At 50.0% G+C, this 18,645-nt stretch overlaps 1 protein-coding gene across 1 annotated transcript; it reads right to left on the bottom strand.

Annotated features, from left to right (window-relative positions):
- Positions 1–478: 478 nt before the first annotated feature.
- Positions 479–17,140, bottom strand: LOC129376598 (disks large homolog 4-like). Its single transcript, XM_055056193.1, is given in 21 exon segments — positions 479–862; positions 1,292–1,383; positions 1,586–1,695; positions 2,098–2,270; positions 2,340–2,441; positions 2,971–3,018; positions 3,615–3,652; positions 3,785–3,890; positions 3,893–3,960; positions 4,171–4,267; positions 4,384–4,486; positions 4,867–5,135; positions 5,229–5,379; positions 5,453–5,589; positions 7,403–7,572; positions 7,969–8,093; positions 8,812–8,862; positions 11,081–11,200; positions 13,836–13,906; positions 15,156–15,275; positions 16,569–17,140. Coding segments are annotated over 21 exon segments (2,277 nt in total). The 5' UTR covers positions 16,588–17,140; the 3' UTR covers positions 479–755.
- Positions 17,141–18,645: the final 1,505 nt, after the last annotated feature.

The raw sequence follows: 18,645 nt of genomic DNA, 5'->3' as shown, positions 1-18,645 counted from the left end.
AGTCAAACACACACACACACACACACACACACACACAGTCAAACACACACACACACACACAGTCAAACACACACACACACACACAGTCTAACACACACACACACACACACACAGTCTAACACACACACACACACAGTCTAACACACACACACACACACAGTCTAACACACACACACACACAGTCTAACACACACACACACACACAGTCTAACACACACACACACACACACACAGTCTAACACACCACACACACACAGTCTAACACACACACACACACACAGTCTAACACACACACACACACACACACACAGTCTAACACACACACACACACACACACACACACACACAGTCTAACACACACACACACACAGTCTAACACACACACACACACACAGTCTAACACACACACACACACACACACAGTCTAACACACACACACACACAGTCTAACACACACACACACACAGTCTAACACACACACACACAGTCTAACACACACACACACACAGTCTAACACACACACACACACACACACACACTCCACTGCCACGTCACAGAAAGTCTTAATAAATAATATAAATAAATGTTTCTATAAATACTGTGTTCTGGTTCTGGTTCTGGTTCTAGAGTCTCTGATTCTCTCAGGATTATTTGTCTCTGGACAGGACGTGGTCGCCATGGTTACAGCAGTCTCTCCTGAGGCTCCGCCCACATCAGCTGGAGCAGGTGAGGGTGGTTGCCATGGAGACAGCCAATCAGAGTCTGTCCCGGGCAGGAACCCAGATGTACGGTCCACTCTGCTCCTCGATGACCAGCTTCACCTGCAGGTACACCTCATCGAAGCTGTCGCCCTGGGCAACGGCTGAGGAGACACACAGGAAGGCTCTGATTGGTCGGTTACAGACAGGAAGGCTCTGATTGGTCGGTCACAGACAGGAAGGCTCTGATTGGTCGGTCACAGACAGGCTGGCTCTGATTGGTCAGTTACAGACAGGAAGGCTCTGATTGGTCGGTTACAGACAGGCTGGCTCTGATTGGTCGGTTACAGACAGGAAGGCTCTGATTGGTCGGTTACAGACAGGAAGGCTCTGATTGGTCGGTTACAGACAGGCTGGCTCTGATTGGTCGGTTACAGACAGGCTGGCTCTGATTGGTCGGTTACAGACAGGAAGGCTCTGATTGGTCGGTTACAGACAGGCTGGCTCTGATTGGTCGGTTACAGACAGGCTGGCTCTGATTGGTCGGTTACAGACAGGCCGGCTGATTGGTCCAGGTCCTCAGGTGTTCTTACCTGTGAAACACTCCAGGAAGTCCTGCTCCAGCTTGACGGCTCGGTCCAGAGCTTTCCTGGCCTGGTCCTCCGAGAGACGCTTGTTCAGGTCCCTGAAGACAAACAGGGAGACGATTCAGGACAGAGGAACCGGACGGGTCCAGGACCTGGTCTGGTCCTGACCGGGTCTACAGACAGCTCAGGTACAGCTCAGTTACAGCTCAGGTAAAGGTCAGGTAAAGGTCATGTAAAGGTCAGGTAAAGGTCAGGTAAAGGTCAGGTAAAGGTCAGGTAAAGGTCAGATAGGTGTCTTACAGGATGTTCTCCAGGGAGCGCGGCCGGATGAAGATGGCGATGGGATGCAGGTGAGCCGCCTGCAGACGCCTCACAGCGTTGGCTGAAACATCCAGGATGCAATGCTTCCCCTGGAACAGCAGGGGGCGACAGTTAGCCACAGCTAAGCCAGTTAGAGGCTAATGGAGCTGCAGGGGTCAGGAGGTCATGCTGTGGTAAACATCAGGACAGCAGCTTCTATACATTCTGTTTCTACATGTTAAACGCTGCTGTCCCTTTAAATCCATCCACTGATCTCTCATTGGCTGAGACAGTCTAAGATCTTCTCTATGCAGATGATGCTTCACTTCACTAGTTTATTAACTCATCATCGACCTGTCCAACCGTCTACCTGTCCCTGTCTCACCTGTTCTCTGTGTCTCACCTGTCCTCCATGTCTCACCTGTCCTCCATGTCTCACCTGTCCTTTGTGTCTCCCCTGTCCTCTGTGTCTCCCCTGTCCTCCATGTCTCACCTGTCCCCCCGTGTCTCACCTGCTCAGCCACCTGCCTGACGCTCTGCACCGATGTCCCGTACAGGTGGTTGTTGTATTGTCCCGCCTCGATGAAGCGGTGAGACTGGATGTCCCGCTCCATCTGTTCCCGTGACGACACAAAGTGGTAGTCCCGCCCGTCCATCTCGTAGTCCCTGCGGGGACGGGTGGTGTCTGTGGGCGGAGACGGGACGTGACGTCACACTTCCTGTCTGTCAGCGTGATGACATCATCAGGACTTACGGGGAACGCAGGAGCCGAACTTGTCCGGATACTCAGACAGCAGGTCGTCGTTGACCCGGTCTTTGGTTGGACCCAGGATGATGACGGGACGGGCGTAGTCCACTGGGGACAGACGGACAGCGGTTAGGGTACGGACCGCCGGCGTCTCCAGGAGACGGTCTGGTACTAAACCAGGAACCAATCAGCTACAAGGTCAATAGAGGTCAAAGGTCTGCTGAGGAGAAACCAGGAACAACATGTTCATCTGGTGACCTTCAGCAGGTCATGAAGGTCACAGCTCCTCGCTGGACTCTTCACCTCAGACCAGGAGGGTCCCGTTCATCCTGCAGGAGGTCAAAGTTCAGCAGCAGCTAACGAGCCACCAGTTGGTCCAGGATGGACCAGAGAACTAAACCAACCAGAACAAACTAAACCAGAAAGTTTGTCTCTGGAGGACGGACCGAACACCCCGACCTCAGAACAACGACCCGGTTCTCCTGACCTGGAAACCTTTCTGACCTTTAACCCCTATGAGGAAACCCAGTGAAAGGTTTCCTGAAGCAGGTCAGTGAGTCTGGTGGTCAGAGGAACCTCTGGTTCTGGTTCTGGTCCAGTTATCAGTGAGTAGGGTCAAGGTTCTGCTGGTACTGACCTTCAATCTGAGTGACGAGTTCATAGCTGTGGATGAAACCGTCTCTCCCTGGAACAGAAACACAGACAGATGAGAACAGAAGGCAGAACGGTTCTGGTTAGAGCCGAGACCACGACCCGGTCCACTGGCCTGAAGAACCTCCCAGCAGAACCACCCAGCAGAACCTCTGACAGGAGTCTTCAATCATAGAGGAGTTCTGGTCCAGTTCTGGTCCAGTTCTGGTCCGGTCATCTCTCTCTTTAGATCATTAAAAGTTCTGATCAACTCCCAGTGTTACATTTCAATCAGGCTGAGGTCTGGACTTTGACTAGGCCATGGCAGGGCCTTGGTGCTGACCTCAGTCTGGCGGCCATCTTGTTTACAGAGAGATGTTTCCTCTTGTTCTATCTGGAGACTGATGGACTGCAGGTGGTCTGGAGGTGACCTTTGACCCTTCCCAGCAGTAGCTGCAGCTCTAGAGTCGTTACAGATGTCTTTCCATCTGTTATTGTGTCAATATGAATATGAAGCTTTTTGTCTCTGACTATGAAGCTGAATGATGGTTGATGATGGTCTGTTTGGTTCCACATCAGTTATTAATGATGATCATTAAACTTTGGTTCAGTTTCATGTTAACATCGATCAGATAAATAGTGGGACTGTACCTTTACTCTTCATGCGGGACCACTCCTTCCTCTCCACCCTGAAACACAAACAGGAACAGTTAGCAGCTACAACAGCTAGCTGCAGCTATAGCAATGTCCATTAGCAATCAGCAATCATTACTCTACCGTAGCCATTAGCTCTACAGATAGAGGTCAGCAGGTCAACTAGCCTGTGCTTGGAGGGGATGTATCCCAGCTCCTCTAGCTCCCCCTGCTGGTTGAGCCTTCTTGCCTGCCACCACTCATCGTCAGCGCTGTCCATCACATGCAGAACCTCCCGAAGTTAAAGTCCAGAGCCTGAGACAGAACGCCGCAGTCCCACTGCTTGTCGTAGTCAAACAGGGCTCTGCAACGGAACAGAGGGCAACAGAGGGCAACAGAGGGCAGCAGGGGGCAACAAGGGGCAACAGGGGGCAACATCAACTGGAAGAGCAACATCAGCTCTGCTTCCTGCTAAGGTAGCAAACATGGTAGCTAACATGGTGGCTAATATGTTGGCTAACATGGTAGCTAACACGGTAGCTAACATGGTGGCTAACATGATGGGGTTAGCTACCTGACATAGAAGCTGCGATTGGCTCTCAGGCTGCCTGATGAGCTGTTCATCATTTGCTCTCTCAGGTCGTGGATCTTGGCCTCAAAGCGGCTGTACTCTGGACAGGAAACAGGAAGTAGACTGTGTTGAGCCAGTGAACATGCTAACAGCATGTGTTGCTTAGCATGTTGTCATTAACACGCTAACAGCATGTTGTGTTCCTGAGCTGCTCACCCTCTGGTCTGTACTGAGCTACGATGGTCACCGTCTGACCGGCGTTCTTCAGAGCTGCTGCTGCCTGTTCATGTGTGGCGAACCGCAGGTCCACCCCGTTCACCTGGACACAGAGGAGACAGACGGGGACACAGAGAACAGGTGTTGGACAGGTTAGTGGTCAGTACCACTGTCCTACCAGCAGGGGGCTCAGTATAGCCACTGTCTATGAACCTGGTTTCTGACCATGACCTGCAGCAGGGTCTCAGCAGAACCTTCTTAAAGTGATACTCCCCCTCAGGTTCTGCCCTGCCCTCTTAAAGTGATACTCCCCCTCAGGTTCTGCCCCTCCCCTTCCTCTCTCTTAAAGTGATACTCCCCCTCAGGATCTGCGCCCCCCTCCCTCTCTCTTAAAGTGATACTCCCCCTCAGGATCTGCCCCCCTCTCTCTTAAAGTGATACTCCCCCTCAGGTTCTGCCCCGCCCTCTTAAAGTGATACTCACGCTCAGGATCTGGTCTCCCTTCCTCAGCTCGCCGCTCAGGTCAGCTGGTCCTCCTGCCAGGATGAAGGAGATGAAGATTCCTTCTCCATCTTCCCCCCCCACGATGTTGAAGCCCAGCCCGGTGGCCCCCCGCTGGATGCCGACGCGCCGCGGCTCCCTGGAGTATTCCTCTTCTCCCATGATGCCGCGGGGCAGCGGCGAGTATCGCCGGGGCGACGGCGGCGCCAGGGCTGCTGGGTAATCGCAGAGGTAGTCTGGATCCATGTAGGCTGCAGAGAGAAAGTCTGAGAACCAGAACCAGCAGAACTCACACTTGGTGGGGTTCAGCGGGCCAGAACCCGACCAGAACCGGTTCTACCTACCGCTGGTGAGGTCCGGCGGGCTGTAGCGCTCCCCCTGCTGGCCGAACGGGGCGGTGGGCGTGGCCACCTTCAGGTACACCACATCCCCGGTGTTCTTCAGCGCCGCCACGGCGTCCTCATGCAGGACGTCCTCCAGAGACATGTGGTTCACCTGCAGGGGGCGCCACCGTTACTGCTGAACACCCGGCCCGCTGGGCCTCCAGAACCAGAACCGGTCCACTTACAGCCAGGATCTTATCCCCGATCTGCAGCCGGCCGTCCCGATGCGCCGCGCCGCCATCGATGATCTTAGTGACGTAGATGCTGTTGTCTCCAGGAACGTGCTGGTTCCCCACGCCGCCCGCGATGCTGAAGCCCAGACCTGGACCGACCGGAACCAGAACCAGGTAGAGAGAGAAACCAGGTGACTTATTATTAAAATATATATTTTTAAAAGGAAACCTTTCCTTTATGTGTTTTTAAGAGAAGTGATGAAACTAAATCCACCTCATTCCTAGACACCATGAGGTTTTGCGTGATATATGGGCGGGACTTCCGCCGCAAACCGGAACCACCATGTGTTTACATGTTAGCATCTCGCTAACCGACTTTACAGAGCTTTTAGGTTCTAAAATATGAGGGAACTACAGCTATCAAAGCTTGAATGCGGTAATATTGTTTTACAACTACAGCTATTGCGTGAAGGAATGGAGACTTGGAGAAACGGCAGCAAATAACCTGCACTAGCATAGCTAGCTACCCGCACTAGCATAGCTAGCTACCTGCACTAGCATAGCTGGCTACCCGCATTAGCATAGCTTGCTACCCGCATTAGCATAGCTAGCTACACGCACTAGCATAGCTAGCTTCACACACTAGCATAGCTAGCTACCTACACAGGCATAGCTAGCTACACACACTAGCATAGCTGGCTACCCGCACTAGCATAGCTAGCTATACGCACTAGCATAGCTAGCTACCTGCACTAGCATAGCTTGCTACCCACATTAGCATAGCTAGCTACCTACACAGGCATAGCTAGCTACACACACTAGCATAGCTAGCTTCACATACTAGCATAGCTAGCTACCTGCACTAGCATAGCTGGCTACCTGCATGAGCATAGCTATCTACCTACACTAACATAGCTAGCTATCCACATTAGCATAGCTAGCTACCTGCATTAGCATAGCTAGCTACCTGCATTAGCATAGCTAGCTACCTGCATTAGCATAGCTAGCTACTTCACTGACTCAGTTGCTCAGCGTTTCCTCCCTCGTCTTTCTGTCCACACGATGAAACGAGCTCATAAAGCTTTTTGGGTTTTCTGTTCAAGTTTAGAGTTTTTAGCCAAATTCTTTAGTTTCCTCGTCTGTCTGCTGGTGATGAAGCTGCAGCTTTTATTTTGGGAGAAGTTAAAATCCCACCTGCGGCTACAAGCTAACCTTGGTCAGATTATTAGAGATCATCAACATGTTGCTGCTTCTGCTCAGCGCCTGAAGACAGACCCATAATCATTTCCCAGTAACATCAGAACCTGGATGGGTTCAAAGGTCACCTGGCTTATTCAAAGTTTAGCTGGTTCTGGAACCAGTAAGGTGGATAAACCAGACCAGAATAATCAAATCAGAGCAGCTCCAACCAGGCTGAGGGTTCAGTCTGGATGTGGGTTTGGTTGGTTTAGACCTTGTGTTTCTCCTTCCAATGATTATCCAACATGTTTGGCTTCACATGTGTCTCCATGTGTCTCCTGTGTCTCCATGTGTCTCCTGTGTCTCCATGTGTCTCCTGTGTCTCCCTGTGTTTCCATGTGTCTCCCTGTGTCTCCATGTGTCTCCTGTGTCTCCATGTGTCTCCTGTGTCTCCCTGTTTCCTGTTTCCGTCATCATGTCTTCATGAAGCTGTCAGTTTGTGATGATGTGTTTAGTTCCTCCTGCTGCTTGTTGTTTCTACTGTTCATCTTTAAACCCAGTTTCTTTACCTCAGTCTCTTTGCCTCCATCTTGACCAACTAACCTCATGACTCAGCGTTTCAGCTCTTGTTCAGTTTTCTGAACGTTTGTTCCAGATTTATGGTGCATAGATTCTGAATGCTGCTTCTCTATATTCTGGTTCTGGATGCAGAGCAGAACCAGCTAAAGTATCCTAACTGTGAAAGGTTCTGTTGGTTCTGCTGGTACCGCTGGTTCTGCTCACCTTTGGGTCCCTTCAGCAGCTTGACCTGAGCGATGCGTTCGCTGGGCGGTCGGCGCCGCAGCACGTAGAGTCGGACCACAGGCCCCGCCTCCTTCAGCGCCTCCACAGCCAATGAGTGAGAGACTTCCCGGACGTCCACGTCGTTCACGAACACGATGCTGTCGTTCACCCTGCAGAGGTCGGACCGGGTCAGAACCAGAACCTAACCCTGGGGGCGGAGGTTGGCGCGTCTCCATAGTGACGAGCAGGAAACATTAAACTGGTTAATATTGTAACGTTGGAGCTTTAATGAATCAATAATCAATAAATAATCTCATATTAATATTTATTGACTGATTAAATAAAGTAGAATTTATTATCAATGATTGTTTCTTATATTAACAGGATAAAATATGTTAAAATGTTTATTTGATTCTTATTGTTTAAACTTTTAGTTTGAATTAAATCAACATGTTTATTTCCTAACATCAATATATTGATAGGGAATCAAATCGATAAATTCTAATAACTTCCCGTCTCTCAGCAGTAGAGCAGCCATAACGACCCGTTCGGGTCAGAACCGGTACCTGAGGCGGCCATCTTGGGCGGCGGCTCCTCCTGCGATGATCTTGGTGATGAAGATGGACGGGTCGTCTCCGATGTGCGGGTTGTCGGTTCCGCCCGCGATGCTGAAGCCCAGTCCAGAGTTCCCCTGGAGAGGGAGAGGTTCTGATGGACCCAACCGGACCTGGTTCTGATGGACCCGGTTCTGATAGAACCAGCTGGACCACACCAGGTTCTGATGGTCCCGGTTCTGATTCATAAATCTGTGTCTGGCTCTACATGGTTGGTTCTGATGGTTCTGCTTGAGTACTGAAGGTCTGGAACCAGAGGTTCTGTTGAACGGTGTTGATCTACATGTTCATTTAGAACCCGATCAGAACCCTGCTACCAGTCTCTGCTTGGTCCATCAGGGAACCAACATCACAGCTTTGGTTCTGCTGAGGTCCAGATGGGATAGAACTGACCAATCAGAACCGACCATCAGATGGAGAGATGAACCAATCAGAACCTCTGGTGCTGCTGGTCCAACAGATAAACCATCAGAGATGATGATGATGATGATGATGATGCAGTTCAGCGATGAAGGCAGTGAACTGATTAGTGCGGCAGTGACTCATGCTGTCAGCACTCGGCGCCGGTCCGACTGGGCCCGGTTCTGTTTGATCAGTGAGGCGACAGCAGCTAAATATAACCTGGTTCTAAAAACAGAACCGATGAGGATATTTATGGACCAGAAGGTTCTGGAACAACATAGATCTACGTGGTACAGAACAGAACCAGCTGTTACAGTGTAGATGTAGGATTTATCAGTATAGATCTACGTGTAATAGAAGCTGTTGATCTATAGTATCAGAATGTATCCTTACCCTCTCCAGAGTGATCTCTTCATACTCCAGCTCTCCTTCTGATCCGTTCATCTGGAAAATCAAGCAGAAAAAAAAACAGTTGAATTTCTGCTGCCCGTCTCCATGGCAACTCCATGGTAACAGCTGCTGCTGCCTCAGGAGACCGGTTACCAAGGCGACTGTGGCTGTAGCCATGGTAACCAGCTCTCCCTCTGAGGACGATTACATCACTTCCTGTCATGATCCAATCAGAGGCCACCGCCCCCTCTACTCTGGTACCTTCAGGTCAACCAACCTGAGGAGCTCTGGGTCCACCAGCAGGGGGCGCCGTCACCGCCTCACCTACTGGTGGACACTGCAGGTCCAAACGGTACCGAGCTGGAGGAAGGTCCAAACCTTAAAACCAGAGGGAAGGAGCCCAGAAGGTTCTGGAAACGTCTCGGTTTGGACCCGAGTCCAATAATCAATAGCAGAACTCTGGAGAACCGATCGGCCCAGAGCCACTCTGGATCAGAACCACCAACCCGTCTTCATCAGAACCAGTAACCATCTGGATCAGAACCACCAGAAGGTCCTGAACCTCCATCTTCTCCACCCTGAGGGTCGCAGTAACTCCTCCAGCCCTGATTGGCCCCAGCAGGCCCTGCCCCTCCCTGAGGACCAATCAGGAGCCAGCAGACCCCAGCGGACCAATCGGTTCCTACCATCATCCTCTGCCTGTGTCTCTTTGCTCTCCTCACGTTGTTGATGAATCTTCTTCCCATCTTCTTGGCGTACCAGACGGACACAAACATCCCTCCCTGTGTCTCCGCCTGGTCCTCAGGATGTCCCTCAGATTGTCTCTGAATGTCCCTCAGACCCAAATGATGTCTCCCTGTGGCCCTCAGAGTCCCTCAGAGTGTCTGTCCTCCTGTCCCTCCTCCCGTCTTCAGGTCGGTGCTTACATAAGGACGGCGATGAGGGACAGATGAATTATTAACCGAGCCGCTCAGCTCGGTACGGATCGGGTCCTGGACGCGTCAACAAAGAGCAGAGACATGATGGACGGAGGGGACATCGTCCCTCGCTCAGAGAGGAAGAGGAGGAGAGAGTCCTGCAGGAGGAAGAGGAGCGACAGAGTCCTGCAGAGAGAGAGAGAGAGAGAGAGAGGCGGTCCATCTCTCTCTCTCTCCTCTGAAGGAATCCCCTCCCCTCTGTGATGTCACTCAGCAGGGCGAGCGAGGCAGAGAGAGAGAGAGAGAGATTTTCTCACTAAAAGATTTTAGAAACGCGTTCAGGCTAATGCAGTTGCCATGGTAACAGCCCCCCCTTCTGCCTTTCTTGGCGTTACCATGGAGACGGCTGAGCAAAACGGGCGAGCCACGCTACGGAGAGAGAGAGAGTTCAGTTTGTATCACTGTGTGTGTGATTACAGCAGTGTGAATATTAATGTGAGCATAGATCTACTAGAGATCTACTGTAGATCTACAGTAGATCTACTACAGATCTATTATAGATCTGTAGTAGATCTGTAATAGATCTGACCTCTGACCTGCTGATCTTCCTGCAGGAAACCAGCTGCAGGTCTGATACCAACATCCTCTGCTCCTACTGGATCAGAACCACCCAGAGCTTCAACTGGACCTTGACCTCACCTAAAACCCAGAACCAACCATCCAGAGTCCTCTGAAGCCCCGTCTCACTGCCTTCCTGCCCCTTCCTGCCCCTTCCTGCCCCCCTAGACTGCCTCAGGCTGATGCAATGAGCCAGTTGCTGCTTTGCTGTTTCTGTTTCCAGAAGTTGCTTCTCCTGAGGTTTTCCATGACCCCACTGACCCGGGGTCAGATCAGTTTGGTTTAATCATCACCCTCATGTTGCTCTCTAGCGCCTCCTCTGGCTGCTGCCTCAGGCCTCGGTCCACTCAGGTGTTCTGGTGTTTATTAGTCTCTGTCTTTGGATGCACTGAAACTAATTTGGTTATCTTTCTGTACGATGATGATCCCAACTGGTTCTGATCCAAACTGGTTCTGATCCAAACTGGTTCTGATCCAAACTGGTTCTGAAGGACCAACCGTTGATGATGTGAAGTCCATCTTATCCACCTTAAAGGTCTGAACCAGCCTCTGTCCTCTGCTCTGCAGTGAGACTGATGACCAGGTCAGTCTGCATGTTTCCAGTTAATATCAATTCAGTGTTGAAAATAAAAAATCACTAGAGACCAAAATCAGCAGGTTGTTTTCATTGATTGGTAATCAGAGCTGCAGCCTGTCTGCCAGGTGCATTGTGGGTACTGTAGTCTGTTGGTACCTACAGTGAGAGCAGCAGGGTGTGTGTATCCGTCCAGGTGGGCGTGGCTCGGCTCAGCGCTGTGGGTCATGTGACCCGGACTGGGGTCCACAGGCGGCGTCTTGTCGTCATGGTAACGGTACTTCTGCACAGACAGAACCAGACGGTCAGGTTCTGGTTCTGCCCAGATCAGAGCCGGCAACACGCTAATGGATCAGGCTAACAGTACAGAACCAAAACCTCAGAACATCGAAGACCCGAATCCAGAACCAGACCAGAACCAGAACCAGAACCTGGATTCTGATTGGTCAGATCTTGTTTTACAGTTTCTATTTATTTGCATTTTGAATATTAGAGCCAGGATATGATTTATTTAACTGGACCTACTGACAGAACCAGCACAAGGTTCTGGTTCTGGGGCACATCCTCAGAGGTTCTGATACCAACAGGTCTGGTTCTGATGGACCTGGTTTCACTCTGTTCAACAGGTTCTGTTGGAAAGGTTCTGGAGAACATGAGGACCGGTCCATTTCTCTGTAGAACCATCAGAACCTCCAGAACCCCAGCAGGCTAACTGTTAGCAGCTAGCATAGAGGCCAGAGCAGCAGAACTTCCTTTGGGTCGGTCCAGAACCATCAGAACCTCCAGAGTTAATCTGGATCTCATAGACGGTTCTGGTTGGTCAGAACCAAACTGGACCCAGAGAAAATCACACTGGTTCTGGTTCCATTACCAGTGAGATTCATAATGGACCCATCTGCTGGTGAGGAAGAGGAGGAACCTGATGAAGATGAAGGGCTGGTTGCCTGGTAACTGATGTCACTGAGGGGGCGGAGCCAGAGCCCATTCATAAACACAGTGGAGGATTGATGGTTCTGACCCGGTTCTGACCCGGTTCTTAACGTAACTTTATTAAATAAATTCAGTCTGATGATCTGGTCTGACCAGAACCCGACCAGAACTCCAGTCGGTTCTGAACCGATGACGGTTCTTCAAAAACGATTCAACTAAATAAAATCTAATCATTTTAATGTCAACATGTGGAAGTGAATCTGAAACCAGCAGAACCAGTGGAACCAGTAGAACCAGCAGAACCAGTGGAACCAGCAGAACCAGTGCAATGTGTCCAACATGAACTGGAGTTCTGGTCGGTTCCAGTTCAACTCACATTCAAAAGAACTTTATTGATCCCAAAAGACGTTTTAATAACAGAAGATGAATCAGATCAGATCAATCAATGTAGAATCAGCAGAAACATTGATGACCTGATCAGATTTATGATCAGATCATCAATGATCAATGTCCTTATATGGAGTTTCCCCTGGAGCTACTGGAGAGTAGCCACAGCTGCCCTGGACCAGAACCGGTACCACTGGACCGGTTCCACCCTGTGACCCGGAACACAGTGGGGTAGAAGTTCTGCTGAGGGACACAGAGAAAGACGGAGCGGGAATTGAACCAGCAACCCTTCGATTACTAAACGAACCTCCATGATCCAAACGATTAGAGACTCTCTGGACCCTGCAGAACCAGAACCAGGTACCGGGTCGGACTGTAGAGAATTGGACCAGAAGATGATTCAGGAAAACAAACTCTTAAAGACGGACCAGAACCAGAGAGAGGACAGCAGGTCCAGACTAGTTCTGTCCGGTTCAGTCCAGTCCGGTTCAGTCCGGTCCGGTTCTGTCCAGTTTAGCTCTACCTGGTCCGGTCCGGTCCGGTCTGCAGGTGCTGAAGGTTTAGATGTTTGTTGCTGCATCTATTCAGGTTCTGACCCGAGTTTAGCTATTTGGTACCAGTTTATTTGGTCTGAATGAGACATGATGATGTCATAACTATGATGTAACATCTGTTATAAACATGGAGGAGTCTTCATCAGTCAACTTTTAGAGCAACTTTTAGAGCAACTTTTAGAGCAACTTTGCATTAAAGTGTTATTATCAGTTCATTCATTAACACTCCTTCATGTTTATAACATGTTTATAAACTGGTTATGACATCATGTTTTATTCACCACAAATAAAGTCTCACCAGATCATTCAATGGAACCAGGAGGAACCGGACCGGACTCAGCTCGGCTCGGTTCTGACCAGAACTTTAACCCGGTTCCCTCTGAGCCATCAGAACCTCTCTGTGATCCAATCCCTCTGGTACCGGACCTGAGACAGAACCCAGCCACATGTTGCTCCAATATCAGCTAGCTAGTTGCTGCTAACAGCAGCTACATGCTAACGTGGCTACGCTAACACACACCGAGACATTTAACACGTGAAGGCAGCACACACACATGAGATCACTGTCTTTGTATCTTTGTGAGACCCGGAAACATGTTGGATCAGAACACGCCTGGTGTGTGTGTGTGTGTGTGGGTGTGTGTGTGTGTTCTCTCTCTCTCTCTCTCTCTCGCCCAGCTCTTACCTTGGTGGTGACAATGCAGAGGCAGTCCATACCCCCCCGCACACACACTCACACACTCTCACACACACCCATCTCCACACACACACACTCCCTCACACACTCATGCTCTCTCTCTCTCTGTGAGTAAACGCTCGCTCGCCCCTTCTGTCCCTCCGTCTGTCAGCTGAGGAGGAGGATGATGAAGAGGAGAACCTCAGTGTGGGGGGGCGAGCGACGTGCACTCAGGGTGAGAGAGAGAGAGGGTGGGGGTTGGGCTCTTGTTGCCATGGTGTTATGCAGCTGTTGCCTCGGTGATGCTGCTGCAGCTGTTGCTAGGTAACAGAGACAGGTGTTGCTGTGCAGACGGAGGTGAGGGAAGATACCTGTGCAGGTGTGTGTGGCCGGCTGGACGTCTGGCTCTCACACACCGTCAGCTCATAGAACTCCTGGATGTCTGCAACACACACACACACACACACACACACACACACACACAGAACACACACACACACAGAGAACACAGTCAGGATGGACCAATCACAAGCCGGCTCCTTGGTCACATGGTGAAGCAGGTGGGGGCAGAGGGGAGACACCTGGTTAGAATCCATTAGTACTTGGTTCAGAACCAGTTAGAACCCGGTCAGAACCTGAACCGTCTCCAGGTTATAATGAGTTTCTCAGGTGAACTTGAAGCCTCAGCCAATCAGGGCCCAGTTAATCCCGAGGTAAAGGGGCAGAGCCTCCAGTGAAGCAGATTCACTATCCTGATGGTCCGGTCGACCCGGTTCTACTGGAACCAGAACATCTGCTCCACCTCCAGCTGCTGTGGCTCTGACCCAAACCAGCCTGTTCCCCTCCTGGCCTGTGGGGGCGCTGAACCAACAACCACTGCAGGAAACGACACTAAAACCTCTGAAGACGCTGAGATCAACTTCCTGTTTCACCAGATGAAACAAGATGGAGGCGTCAGAGTTTAGTGATTTCTCTTTAGTCTTTGGCTGAAGACCAGGAGCCATTTCTGCTGCTAGCGCTAGGCTAGCATGTTAGCTTAGGTTGGATTTACCCAGAATGCTCGGCACTGTAGTCCACTTCCAGGTTTTAGAGCGGTCTCAGGTCTGCTTGGTGTTCACATTCAAACCAACCAGACTGAAGCTTGGAGGACCAGAGGTCAGAGGTCAATTAGTGTTCACACCTCACCAACTGAAGTGAGACTCCGGTTCCGAACCCAAACAGGACGGGTTAAAGCTTCTGAACACGACTGGATGCATCCTGAGCTGCTGAGGGGCGGAGCTAACCTGAGCTCAGGTGTGATGATGTCATCAATAACATTCAAACAGCGCCACTTCAGGCCAGATGGAGAACTACAGCAGCAGGTCCACGAGGTCAGAACCTTCTGGAGGTTCTGGAGCAGGTCTCTGTGGACCCAGACAGACCTTCAGAACCAGAACAAGTTCTGAAGGACAAGTTCTGGTTCATTAGGACCAGAGTTTGGTTGAATGTAGCACTTATACATCTGTGTCCTTCAGACCTGGACAAGCCTGGGTTCTGATTGGTTCTGATTGAACCCGCCTTCTTCAACATGACAGATAGACTGGTTAAACTGGGTGAACTGGTGTGTGTGTGTGTGTCTGTGTGTGTGTGTGTGTGTGTGTTTGTGTGAGTGTGTGTGTGTGTGTGTGTGTGTGTGTGTGTGTGTGTGTTACCTAGCAGAGCCTGGAACAAGTCACTCTGGAAGATGCTGAGCAGCCTCTCAGCTCGACCTTTGACCCCGTCAGCAGCCTGTGTCTGGCAGGCCTCCATGACCTGCAGAGCGCGCTCCGTATCTGGAGGAGACAGAACCAGACGGTCAGCGGTTCTGATGGGTCTGACCCAGAAACCTGTTCTCCATGTTGGACTTCTGAGCCTGAACCCGGTTCTGGTTCTGGTTCTGGTCAGAACAGAAACTGGAGGCTTTGCTCTGTAGCAGAAGGTTCTGATGACGGTTCTGATGGTTCTGACTGCAGGAAGGAGAATTACTGACCCGGTTCAGTAACTTGATGTTCAGTAACCAGAGCAGCTTGGTGATGTTGCTATGGAGAGAACATCATACTGGTTTAATCCCAGTGATTCCAGTTTATCTCCAGGGTTACTGGTGGAGTCCCTCAGGGTTCTGGGCCCGGCCCGGTTCTGGTTCTGGTCACTCTACTGTGTTTATGCTTCCAGTTGGGATGAATATTCCTGTTCTGATGATACTCAGATGGATCTATAATCCAGGTTAATCCAGATTACAGACATTTAAACCTGATGATTCTAAACTTCCTGCTTTAAATTCTGATCAGAATCTGATCAGTAGATTATTGATCAGAGGATTTCCTGAATATTGGATCATTATAAACATCCAGCAGATAAATAATTATAAATGATTATTTGTTGTTCTGGTTCTGATCCAGTTTCCTTCGTCTCTCTAATCTGATCGTCTCTCTACCTGGAGCCTCTCGGGTCACATGACCCGGGTCGTCTCCTCCAAACCCTCTGAGGTCAAACCAGTAAAACCAGTAGAATCACCTGCTGGTCCAGTTACACCATTCTAACCAGTTTAATCCAGAGCTCCCAGTTCCAACATGGAGACTGTCAGAGGTCAGAGGTCACAAGAAGGAAACCGAACTGAAGAAGACCCTAAACCTGACCCTGACTGAGGTCAGAGACACAAACAATAATCAAAAATAACACCATCCCGTCTGGATCTGACCCGTCTGGTTCTGATCCATCTGGTTCTGATCCGTCTGGTTCTGACCTGTCTGGTTCTGACCCGTCTGGTTCTGATCCGTCTGGTTCTGACTCGTCTGGTTCTGACCCGTCTGGTTCTGATCCATCTGGTTCTGACCCGTCTGGTTCTGACTCGTCTGGTTCTGACTCGTCTGGATCTGATCCATCTGGTTCTGACCCGTCTGGTTCTGATCCATCTAGTTCTGACCCGTCTGGATCTGACTCGTCTGGTTCTGACTCGTCTGGTTCTGACCCGTCTGGTTCTGACTCGTCTGGTTCTGACCCGTGTGGTTCTGATCCGTCCGGTTCTGACCCGTCCAGTTCTGACCCGTCTGGTTCTGACCCGTCCCGTCCCAACATGTTTGTCTCACCTTCCTTCTTCAGCGGCATGTTTCCTCTGATCCACTCAAATCCTCTTTAGGGATTTTACTGGCTGCCCCGCTGCATGCTGGGTAATGGAGTCCTGATTCACAGCTGCTGCCGCACAAGCAGAGGCCCCGCCCACCCACTGACATCCAATCAGATTCATTCATCCTGTTCAACAGCCAATCAGAACCAGAACTAGAATCAGAACCATGAGCTTCACCTGAAGGTTTACCTGATCAGTCACTGACCATCATCTTCCTCACTGACCTCCATCATCTTCCTCTCTGACCTCCATCATCTTCCTCCTGCTGCTGCAGCATCGCCCTCTGGTGGCCAAACAGCAGCAGTGCAGTCTGGACTGTCTTGAAGCTCTGAAAGTTGAAACTTCCTGAGCTGCAGAATAATATACAGAATAAAGTTTTGGATAAAATAATAGTTTTTCTTTTCATCTCAGAGTTTCCTGGTTCTGCAGACTCTGAACAGGAAGTAGTTCTCCTTATGCTTCGTCTTCATAGTCTGACTTCCTGTACAGTGATCTGGTCATGGAAAGTCCCTGATGCCGTGAGGCACAGACTGAGACCTAGTGCTGTTCCTCTTTTCACTGCCAGCACTGCTGCTGCAGCAGCTTGTGGTTAGCAGTTAGCATCTGAGCCGTTTGGAGAGTTTCAGGACTTCATTGTCAGTTGGGATCCTCTGGGTTTTTACCAACTGACACATCCTCTCCTCTAGCAGTCCTTCATCTCTTCTCCACTGCAGCCACAGCACCAACATGGCGGCTCCATCAGACCAACATGGCGGCTCCATCAGACCAACATGGCGGCTCCATCAGACCAACACGGCGGCTCCTTCAGACCAACATGGCGGCTCCATCAGACCAACATGGCGGGCTCCATCAGACCAACATGGCGGCTCCATCAGAACATTCACCCTGAATCCTCAGTTTTCTGGAAGCATTGTCTAATTTCCTCACATAGTTTCAGTCTGGTCCAGTTCTCTGCCTCATCCAGTCCAGGTTTTATAGATTCATCTGCCTTGCTGCCTGGTACCCGGTCAGCAGAGGGCGCCACCATCACATGAATAATTCCTGAACCTGTTGGACTCCTGATGCAGTCGTTTTGAGAAGGACCTGCAGCAAACAGGAAGGGGCGGGACTTACCGCTGTCAGTCTCAGACCTTATTTGGAAATGTGACCATTGTCCTCCAGAAGTGAAGGGGGCGCTGTTTCCTATATTACCCACATTTCTATTTTTCTTTTGATATCTGTGATATACTGTAGTATTGGAGAGAAAATCTAAATCTATTTTAGAGTTCAGAAACTAATCTAAAATTTAATAGAAGGAATCTGAAACTAAAGCAATAATCTGCTGAAGTGGGAAAATCAATCAGAAAGAAAACATCTCCAGATAATCACTGATTCATCAATGAGTGAATGAATTTTAACTCCAGTCCATCCTGGAAAAATCCCAGATTCAAGTCTAATATGATAATCCAGACATGCAGGCTCTAATCTGGAATAATAATCTATAATCTATCAGGTACAGACATACAGGAGGTTCTAGATCTGGTTAATCTGATGTAATCTACATCATTCTAGACAATCTAATGGTTTAATCTGTAATAATCTGATGTAATCTGGAGCTAATCCTGATCAGATCAGCTGAAGTGAAACCTGCTTAGAGGTAACAGGAAGTGAAAACTCTGCAGCCTGAGGTGTGAATCCTCCTGACAGGAAGTGATGTCACCTTCGCTCTCTGGCAGCTTCATCCAGTCGACATGAAGTCGTCCTCCGGTCGCCTGCTGCTCGGTGAGTCCAACGTCTTGGTCCGATAGGACAGCAGGGACGGTCCTGGTTCTGGGATGGTTCTGGTTCTGGGACGGTTCTGGTTCTGGTTCTGGTCCACTGACAGAAACAAAACATTTTGTTTGCAGATTAAATTTGTTGTTAATTATAGAAATTAACTGAATATCAGAGATGAACTCATCGGACTCTGGTTCTGGTTCCGACAGCAGCAGGAAGTCGGTTCTGACCCGCTGCTGGTTCTGGACCGGAAAAACAGATGCTGTTTCTATTCTACATCATCT

This window comes from Poeciliopsis prolifica, unplaced genomic scaffold (genome assembly GCF_027474105.1).
Source record: "Poeciliopsis prolifica strain line A6 unplaced genomic scaffold, Auburn_PproV2 SCAFFOLD044, whole genome shotgun sequence".
Taxonomy (NCBI): domain Eukaryota; kingdom Metazoa; phylum Chordata; class Actinopteri; order Cyprinodontiformes; family Poeciliidae; genus Poeciliopsis; species Poeciliopsis prolifica.
Note: the sequence above shows the minus strand (reverse complement) of the source record. Positions and strands in the feature narration are given on the sequence as shown.